Below are 10791 nucleotides of genomic sequence, written 5' to 3' on the forward strand. Positions count from 1 at the left end.
TATTGAGCTCGATTCTGTAAAACAAAATGTAAATTGTTAAAATACAACATAATACTCAAACTTGTTTTTTATTATCTCTCCCATAAGTACCCATTCCTTCATACGGTTAATATTGATATTGGTATAATTGGTGTAATCCAGTATATCGGGTATTTTCAAAATGTGTTTTCCGCTGTATTCCTCATAACCAAACTGTACCATTAATTTTGATTGATGATTGACGATTTATTGATTGTCTCTGAAGGAACCTAACTCGAGCGATTTTTGATTTTATGATCATTTCTTTTCTTCTTCTTTCGACCATGTCCGATCATAATATGGACCTCCACGGAGTGGAGGTTTGTATTGACAGATTTTGTTTTTACGAGAAATGGATGTCAGCCACTTGCTCAACATATTAGATCCATACTCTGACTCATACACAAATTGAAATTCAATGTGTACTTGTCAGACCCAGGATTTGAACCTGGGACCCGACCACGACTCAATAAGCCGCGCTTCCACCGCCATGATCGTACCTATATATTATTATTTCTTACCTACCTCAGCAAAGAATAAATAATTTTATTGTGACTAGAAATGATTCATAGCTGTATGTTTTAATTGCTTAATAGTAGCTAATCTAATGCGATGTCACTTTCAGAGCTAGGTACGACAATTTCATAATCTGCACGTGTATAATAAATAGCTTTAAAGCATTCCTACGTACCTTCCATTTGGTCGTTCAAGAACTCCAAATTTTTATAGTACCACAGTTTGGGTAGATAAACTGCGTCTGTGCCGGCTCCGCTTCGATATGATGTCCTTACTTTATTTCTCTCCTTTCTGTAACCCGACCTCAATGTCTGTATTTTCTTTTTAACATCGTCGACCCTTGCCTGCGGCTCCACCTTGATTAAAATCTCCAAAAGTTCCGCATACGCCAAGGACTTGGCATCACGATTCTTGTATAGTGGGCTGGTCGTCTTCCACAACGATGGGTTGTCTTTAAAACAACTAATAAAATCTTCCAAGAAACTTTTCGAATGCACTCGTAGATCTACCATTGTTGTTATCGATGTGAGATGTCCGAACACTTTGAATGACAGTAAAATAATGATGGCGCTGTCGTCCGTCGGCATAGATATAAATAATGTGACGGTAAAGCGTGGTGAACGTACGAATTTCAGCGGCTCGGCGAGTAAAATATCAAACATGTTTGAAATCCAACGAGCCTGGTCTGCGGATTAAAAAGTCCGCAGACCTGGGGTGCTCCACGCGAAAAAAAAGTCCGAAGACTGTAAATCGTCTGACTTGCGTGCCAATGGAGCGCCGGCATAGACACACTTTTTAATATGTACAATTTTTTTTTTGCTATTTCGCACATCGCTTACAAAACGCCAGCAATCCGCCTGCTACAAAAAAACCATTTGTATCGTCTACAAAAGTGTTACCTATATAAGATGAATTATATGTAATATCTTTTAAATTCATATGATTTTATATAAAAAAAATCAAACTGTGTATGTATTTCCTTGAGAGTATATTGATTAAATATTGTCTTTTGGGACTATCTAGTTATAAAATCATTATTTTTTGATTATGTATTTGAATCTACTCTGGGCGCTTCTGGCAGATTTGTCAAGAGATGTTCATACAGTTTTACCACGAACATTAAATATGTGCCATTGTGGTTTAGCATCTCCACAATAATATGGATGATACATTTTAAGAACTGGCAAACTTATTAATTTTTGTTTGTTTATGGACATTCAATTTTACTTTTTGAGAAGAAATAGGATTTAGGAATCCGTTAAATAATTCGAATAAGAATTTTGACGTTTCTGACGTATACTTTTGAAACTTTTATAATATTGAAATAATAAGTTTATTTTTCGTGCATCTTATATTTTTTTACTGTTAATTGAAAATAATGTAAGTTTTTACTCAAGTTATTGTAATAATAATTGAAATTTTACATAAGAACGATATTTTACTGCAATGATAAAATATGGATATTAATAATAGAAAGCACGTACGTTTCGATACTCCGTCGAAAAGTGATCCTAGATTAATGGATTATAAACAACCTTTACCGTCGGCGTACTTCCGCGACAGTGATTCCGTCGATTCCGATGTGGACAACTCGCCCAAACATAGACAAAGTAATTTACCGAACACTAAAAATATCGGCGACAATGCCAATGTAAATACATTATTACCACCGAGTATGTTCAATTATCAATCCCCGAATTTCGATCCTCCTCTGAGAAGTTTCAAACAGAACATTTCGCCGAAACCGTCCCACGAGTTAGAGCTGAGCCTACTAGATTCGACGCCCCCCGATTTCATGGCTAATATTTATAAAAGAGTAATTCCACCCGTAAAAAAAATACCGGATGACATACAGAAAAGAGATTTTTATTCAGAGCCAAAACAATACTTGCATCATGATGAAGGTTTAGGCAAGAAATTCTATGAAAACGATGTGCCGTACACGAACATACCTTCAAAAACTTTGATTCCAGGGAGTATGTCAACATTGCCTTCCAATTTACTGGCGAAAATAGGCACTGGTAAGATTTGACTTTCTATTATCTGTATTAAGTAACTGATATTTTTGATTAAGTATTAAAACTAGCGATAGCTCACATAAAGAAATAAAAAGTAGACAATACAGAATGATAAAAATTAAAATAGCAGGTCGATACCGCAGCTAGATGAAAACACACATGTTGTGTTTGATCCGAGGTCAGGGTTACAATGGGTTGGGCAAATGGCTGACAACCATTCCTCATAAAATAATGTGTGTTACATAATTTTACCTCCATTCTCTAGAATCGCATATTATGCTTTACTTATGATGAAGACATACGTCGCTGCAAATTGACGCAGACTGCTGTGTCTCAATGCAGATCTTGCTTGATTCCGTTGCTGCGCCGTGTGCCTTAGTCCTTCTGAGAAGGTGGGGGGGGCTAAAGGCAGCGAGGAGTGAACTTGGTGGTATTTTTTTGACATTAGCATATTTTTCTATTACAGTGCCTGCTTCACTTCACCAGCCCAAAGAGTCAGTAGCAGATAAATGTGAAACCAAAGATGGTCTGGGATTTTTCACGCTTCCAAACTCTGGAAGTTATTTTACCAAAAGAAACGATGAATCAAATTCAAAACAATTTATAGAAAAATCAAAAAGCAATTACACATATAACCCTGTCATGAAGGCGAAGAACACTCACCAATATCGTGTTCCAGATCTTGATGACTTCCAAAATCGTACAGAAATGAGTGAAAGACCAGATCTAAAGTGTTGCACTGATAAATCACTAACGCCGATGCGTCTGCCTAATACACCTAGTCCTAGACCTTTACACTATAGTCATAATCAAAACAATTTACCGAATCATCCATCAAATATTATGTTTAATCAAATTGATGAATGTTCGCCGACTTACCCGCAGTCTTTTGATCGAAATTGTAGAAGGGTTATGCCGATTCAATCGTGTTGTTCATATTCTGTTAGTAATAATGATAACTATTGCGTTAAGCAAGGTTACCATATCCAGCAACACACTAATAGAAATATACAACGATCTCATCAATGTAGTTGCATAGACTGCCATCAGACTATTGACAGTAATACTTGTAATAATGCGCCTAAACCTGAAGATATAAACAATGCAGTTGATATAAAAAGACAAGCAATTGAAAGTCGACTTGTTAGAAAAGAAATTGACAATAACAACTGTAATGATATAGTAAAAGTAAATCCTGCTGATATGACGAAGGCATCAAATGCTGAAATAAAATTAGAACCAACGGTATCTGACCTTTATCAAATAATTAAAATGCAAAATGAACATCTGCAATTACTGCAGCAACGAGTAGATAAATTATTGACTGTCAAAGAGTCTTCAAATCTTAATAGAAATTTGACAGACGATTTGATTAATCCTATGAAGAATTTGTTGAACAATCAAGATAACGTAAGAAAAGATAATGTCAATATGAATTGTATAGAACAAAGTATGCATAAAATATCGATCGGTGTTATGACAAGCTTTGAACTTGTTATGAGTTCAAATATAGTCAACAAAAGAGATAACGTATACAACTCTGACAATAAAGAAGTATATATGAATAATCATAGAGATGAATGCGTACAAACATCACAGATGTTGGAAAATATAAAAATAAAACAAAATCCAATGTCCGAGAAACAGAATGTTATTAACAATGTCGAGAGAAACAGTTGCGGTGTAAATTTTTTGGATGGTATAGCGCACTGCAATAAAGGAAACGATCCTTCTTTTCAATTGAGAAATTCTAAAGATGTTGTAACATCAACGAAACTATTAAATGAAACTCAAGATGACAAATATGCGCAAGGCAGCCCATATCAAGAAGACGACAATTATATCGGACAAAATGCTTTCTGTACCCAACCAAAAGAACGTTGCACACCAATACAAATGCAGAATGACACCAGAGAGTTAGTACATAATTCTTCTATGCACTTACATCCAGATGCATATAGCGAGTAAGATAATAATTAATATTTCTGTTACTAAAAAAAATACCTTTTGATTTGTTAAACTGTTTATATTAATTAAGATTCTGTTATTTCATGACTGCTTTACCTTTGATTTAAAATGAAGAATTTTATAATATACTAGCTGACCCGGCAAACGTTGTTCTGCCATATAAATTATTTCTAGTGAATATTTTGGTTGTTAAATAAAAAATAACGAATCTATCGTAAGTGTGTGGGGATGGGATCTATGACAGAAAGAGGAATAGAGCGCTGTAGACGATGACCGCCGATAAAAACAAAAAAACATCAACCATTCATTTTCTCAATTCAAAATGAGTACCTAATGATGTTCATAATTAATGAATTACCTGTGACAGGATCTCGCTGTTTACTGTTTATGCAATATCCGTCTTGTCCCTTCCAGAAAATTAGCGGATATTGGAGAGCGTCGTATGAACGGTGTGTGTCAGCGATGAACTCCAGATTATTTTTTCTTCTTCGAATCACGATTTCTCGCGTCAATGTGCGGTCGCCAACCATGATTCCAGCAATGTCGTCAACAACAGTCGCATTGAATCGACGTACGTGCTCTCCAGCTGGTGTTTTATCAGGATTGATGACAATAGCGTGATTGTCACTTTACAATTCGTGCATGTGTGCTTTGAAGAATTTCAATAATTCATTGTGCTCATTCAACAGGGCGTCCAGTTCGCCGTCGATGCGCCTGGCATTAGGCGAATTGAGGCTATTGTAGCCGCAACGTGCATCCACATGATTGATGTCCTCACCGCCCATGAAGTAGATTTGTAAAAAATTATGTGGTTCGTTTGGCATTGGCAGCAATGAGCCTACTTTGTGGTATACTTGGCCTTTGATTTTGAACGTAGAATGGAATTGTTGACCATTTGCCGCAGTATTGTGAACTATTTCTGTTGCTCCGAACGAAGTCATTTGGAAGCATGAATTGAATGTGCGAATGGACTTCAGGAACAGGTTTGAATCTGGAACCGTGCCGATGAGCAAGCCGTTCAATGGTTCTGGTGGTATCTCAATTTATGGTAGTTGCACTTTTCCTGATGCGCAACACATCCCGGCTGACTCATGTTTGAATTTGAGCGCATGACAATGGGGACATTCTTTGTCCATAGTACCAATCAGCACTTTCGGATGAGCGGAATATTCAATATCTGGCTCGTACTCGAATGCGAGACGAAGGAACGAAGCGGATGTAAATGTTCGATGTTCTTGTTGGCGTTGTCGGTCATTTGCTCTGCGTGTGTCAACTACGAACCGGCGCGCTTGGCTCCGTTCCAATTGTCGTTGTTGATTTCATTCAGCTCGTACCTCTTGTGATTGAGATGCACGCAATTGCGACATGCTTACACGCACGTTTTTGTTATCTTGTTGGATTTGTTCGTCTGTTCTTTCTGCTCTACTATTTCGCATGTTTGTTGCTTTATTCGTTCGACGGCCCAAATGGCCCCCCTTGCGTCTTGCTGGCATTGTGCACTGTAATACATGCACATAAAAATAGATAAATTAAAATAAATTGTACAAAATTTTGCAGGCACTGCGTTGTGATATGCCGAATGAAATGTCAAAATGACGCGACGCTTCTCTTGAATTCTTCTCGGACGTAGCGCCATCTGTCATTCAACAACATAAATAATTTCGTTCTGTTTGAAATACGAACGACGGTTAAATTTGTTCATACAAAAATAATAAAATCGCGATTAAAAAATGGGAGGGTGGAGGTAGGAGGGTGAAAATTTTGGCCTATAAGTATTTTTTTATGCCAAATAATAAAAAAAATACAAAAAAAAAATTGTCAAAAAAATAAAAGAAAATTTTTCTGGATAGAGATACCCTAATCACCTAGCGGTATGAAATATACTTGTTGACCTATTCTCATACCTAACAAATATACATAAAAAAATTCATAAAAATCGGTCGAGCCTTTTCGGAGGAGTTCGACCACAAACATCGTGACACGAGATTTTTATATATATAGAGATTTCATTATTAATTATATGTTATTTTTTTTATAGTTCTGATGATGAATGCTCTCAACCAGATGTAGGATGGACGTTTTACAATAATGTTATGGTATGCATTACCTTAATTTTAATTAATTATTATTATTTTATGCAATACCGTTTACACACGTAATTTTAAGAATGTTGGTTTCTTTATTATACTAACATAATTTTGAAAAATCTCAGAAATATAACCTATTAGAAAATAAGTCAATAATAACCTTAGTTAGCCCTGCGGGTCTATTCTATACACAAGGCGACTATCGACCGCTAAAGTGATAAAGTGATAGTATTTATTACATATGTGTGTTGTGGTATTATAATTGTTACAATAAGTTAGCCGTCTTAAACAGTCAAAACTGTCATCTCGCTCTAAATTTTATCACAGCCAAGAGAGGTGCGCAAAATAATTGCGCAACAGATACATAGCGAATTTACAAAAATTATATTAGTGACATTCCTCCCTTCATTTTGTGCCCTGATAAAATGTGCCGCCCCGAAGCAATGCATGGAAAGTTTTTCTGTTTTTATTAATTATTAGGTAGGTAACTAACAATTTTGAAAAAAAATATTAAAGAATATTCCATTTATTGCCTACACTATGGATACACAATTTATATTAATACACCATTATCCATAACTAATGGTATTAGCATAAAAGCAATAAGTACATCAATGCTTTGCCGTACCTGTAAAGCTAACGTGTAAATATTAACAGCTTTGGCAGAAACAAAATGAGCGATGCATTGTTGGCGATGACATTCAATAATGTCCCTCCAACATAAAATTCTCACTACTTCACCTAACATTTCAAAATACTGTAGTGTTGTAAAAGAGGCCACGTAAAACCTTGTAATTACCATATTGGTTTCAAGTTCTGCTTTTCTTCACAAAGTTTTACAAATCCTCGCAGACCCGGTTGGGAATCACTGGTTAAAGGCTAGTACAAATCACACAGAAAGTGAAATATGTGAGTCTGAATCTCACTCCGTACAACTTTTTTCTAATAATATGTAAGTGTTTCTGAAGTTTTTCAAAATTATGTGTTTTGTTAAATTTATTATTCTAAATACCTACCTATATTTATTGTTGAACTATTCTAGAACAACTTTCATTCTATGAATAATTATAATATATACATGTTTTGAATGTGTATTCGGTTTGTTTTAGAATCGTGTCAATGATATGTTGCACAGCCCACCTGCCATCAATAATGGAATTGAAAAAGATATGCCGCGTGTCCATCGATTTCCTCCGGATCAAATGCAAAGAATTTCTGCAGCCAAGAGGTAGAGATATATGATGCAGTAATTGATACATCTAGTAGTCTAATGCGCAAGGCACAGGCATCCCATACCGTGAATTTCGGGTTTGATCCCGGTGAACTTACAATACATCTATGTAATTTTCTCATGAAGTGTCTAGTGACTTGTTTTAGTGTTCTACTTCATTCTGGTGGCTAAATTTAGCTCTTGATTCACCAACTCACTGACCATTATTGACAAACGTCAGTAATAAATGACTATTACACACAATAATTCAGATACCAATACAAAATAGGATCGTCTCAACACATCGTGGTTGATCATGCATTTATGTTGCTTGTATTAAAAATTACATATAAGTATACCAAGTAATCTTGTGATTGAGCTGGGAGGCTGCGTTAAACAGTCTTCCTTCGTATTTTCTTGTTTCAAATATCACACGGAACTATTGAAGATTGTGTTTGGACAAATGATATGTTACTGGTTGTGTTTACTACATTTTTGTTTTGTCCATCAATGTCAACATGCTATTGTGTAGTGGAGGTGCCGATGTCTGCAGTAACTCTTTCACAGACAATAGTTGACCATTATCGTCGAGTTGAGTCTAGCAAGAATATAAACTTTTTTATCTTTCCCCAGACATTTTGTGTAATTTGAGCATGATGCATATTGTCGTAACTGTGCGTGTAGTATTTTTGTAAGTGGTTTTATCGTTTTTTAGCTCAAAACCGGTTGGTCATTTAGACAACTCGCGACCTCAGATGGTCCATCATTTCACAAAACCATTATCCGAAACGAGCCTACACATGAAACGACTGGCCGCCAAATACCTCAACAGTAACGACGAACCTATGAGGCACGAAAGCAAAGTTACATTTTCACCTCACGTGAACATTGTTACGCCTACTCACCATTATTCGCCCTGTGCCGGGGACATGGGAAATGAAATGTCTTTTGCTACCCTACAGTATATGAAGAGATATCATTTGATGTCAGGTAAATATTCATAGTTATAAATCTAAACTTGGTAGCCTATGCTCTAAAGTTCAATATGATGTTTATAAACAAAATTGTAACTTACAAATAAATATTAATACATATTTATGATCTGATACTCAACTAAAACAAAAAATGTAAATTACTATTTTGACCCCTAAGTGTAGCATTAATTGAGTCTCTACGAGTAGGATTATGTTTAAAAGTTGCTTTTTATGAGGAATAGTGGTTAGACATACACACAACCCATAATTCTCTTTCTCTTGATCAAATACTTGAAGAAACATATCGTGAATTTACCAGAATGACTGATTGTGGAATTAAATCCCATGCCTTTAAACACAGACGCTGTACCATTACTTCACCATAACTTACTGTGACACCAAGGCAATGGAAAATATTCCATAGTATTTTATTAACATTATGACAATGAATATTATTATTTGTTAAAATTACACTCAGTTGATAAAAATATGTTTTACTTACAGTTAATGGAGATCCAAATCATCTGGCCAGATCTGCGAAAAAGTCAATTCCCATAGGATCTCCGGAACAATATTTAAAACCCATTTATAAAAATCCTTCAAGAATTTTGGACATAACAACGTTAAAACAACAACCTAAACTTATGTGATATAATATTTTATATAATGTAATATATTTTTTAAACTAACATTAAGATTAACAATAAAATTTGACAAAGCAGTAAGATAAAGGGCATACAATGCAGCTGTATATTGTGAGCGATACGTCATTGCACTGTATGTAGTGTGAGAATATGGTTGTGGGGGCACAGGTATTGTGTTATAGAGATGAACCAGATGAGAGATACTTGTAGTACACAGAGGGCAAAGTGCATGTGAAATAGCTGAAACGATCTTTACTACCCTAGATCAGTGCTTCCCAACATTTTTCGCGTCACACACGTTATACAAATTATCATTTTTTTCTCAGGATACTGAACATATTATAATACCTATATCACCTGAAAAGTAATACATAGATCTTTAGTGTAACTACAATAGATAACCAAAATTAAAACAAAAAAATCCACATTCTATAAAAATGACCATGTATTAAAATTTTAGAATCAACCTAGTTTTCTTTCTATCAGCTTAAAGGAAACACAAAAAATTGCAGAATTCAGTGACACTATATATTTTACATAACAAACATTTAAGAATAAACCAAAATATGAATGTTTCGAAAATACTATATTATAGTTTTTAGATTATTATGCTTTTTTTATATGAATTATTTATTATTACGATCATTTGTGCCATTCTCGCCGTTTTGTCTTTAGACATGCCGCATCGGAATACTCATTCACTGCTGACCAGTTAATTACTATTTAATTATCATGCTAATATGTAGTATCCAATGCAAACGCACCAGTCGCGTTGTCGGCACTATATGAATTGAATTCCCCAGATAGTTGCACCAATCTATGAGTGTCATGGGTCTTCCGGTGGCCACAGGTCTTGCATGTCATAGAATGCCGAGAGGAGTGTGGGGTAACCCGTTAAGAAGTGTGTTTGACTACCAAAAAATCATTCGAGTCACGATCCTCAAAGAAGTATCATTTAAATTATATTTATTTGATATAAAAATATTATACATTGTAATACCTAATTAAAATGTACAAAATTATTTTTATTATATTATAAAATTTTTGCCAACATATTTATGATTCTTATAATTATTTAGTTTTGCTTAACACATTGCTATTTTGTATGACTCTCATTGATCCAAAAAATTATTTATTATTTTGGCATTGGCCAATCATCATTATTTAATGTGACGCAACCTGTGTGGGCTTGTGGAACATCTGGCAATCACCAGTCGTTACTGGTAGTATTGGTAATATAGTTATATTGTGTATTTACATAGACACAAGGCTGTTTACTCGTTTCCTTTATTTGACGGTGTATCTTTAATATTATCAATAATTATGATACAATTTTTCCGGTTTATGTTTTACTAT

General features: G+C 34.9%; 1 protein-coding gene across 1 annotated transcript; it reads left to right on the top strand.

The window, feature by feature from the left end:
• Positions 1–2053: 2053 nt before the first annotated feature.
• Positions 2054–9441, top strand: LOC147071873 (uncharacterized). Its single transcript, XM_085946417.1, has 6 exons — positions 2054–2555; positions 3019–4516; positions 6559–6616; positions 7717–7835; positions 8533–8807; positions 9296–9441. Exons 1-6 carry the CDS (start codon positions 2054–2056, stop codon positions 9439–9441), a joined length of 2598 nt encoding a protein of 865 aa, XP_085802543.1.
• Positions 9442–10791: the final 1350 nt, after the last annotated feature.

Source organism: Rhyacophila brunnea, unplaced genomic scaffold (genome assembly GCF_057557595.1).
Source record: "Rhyacophila brunnea isolate RB1 unplaced genomic scaffold, BYU_Rbru_1.0 scaffold_2, whole genome shotgun sequence".
Lineage (NCBI taxonomy): Eukaryota > Metazoa > Arthropoda > Insecta > Trichoptera > Rhyacophilidae > Rhyacophila > Rhyacophila brunnea.

Excerpts from the sequence above, each read along its gene's own strand:
- LOC147071873 (XM_085946417.1), top strand. The coding sequence starts at position 2,054 with ATGGATTATAAACAACCTTTACCGTCGGCGTACTTCCGCGACAGTGAT. Across the intron at positions 6,617-7,716 it reads CGTTTTACAATAATGTTATG|AATCGTGTCAATGATATGTT; the intron begins GTATGCATTACC and ends GGTTTGTTTTAG. Across the intron at positions 8,808-9,295 it reads GAGATATCATTTGATGTCAG|TTAATGGAGATCCAAATCAT; the intron begins GTAAATATTCAT and ends TTTTACTTACAG.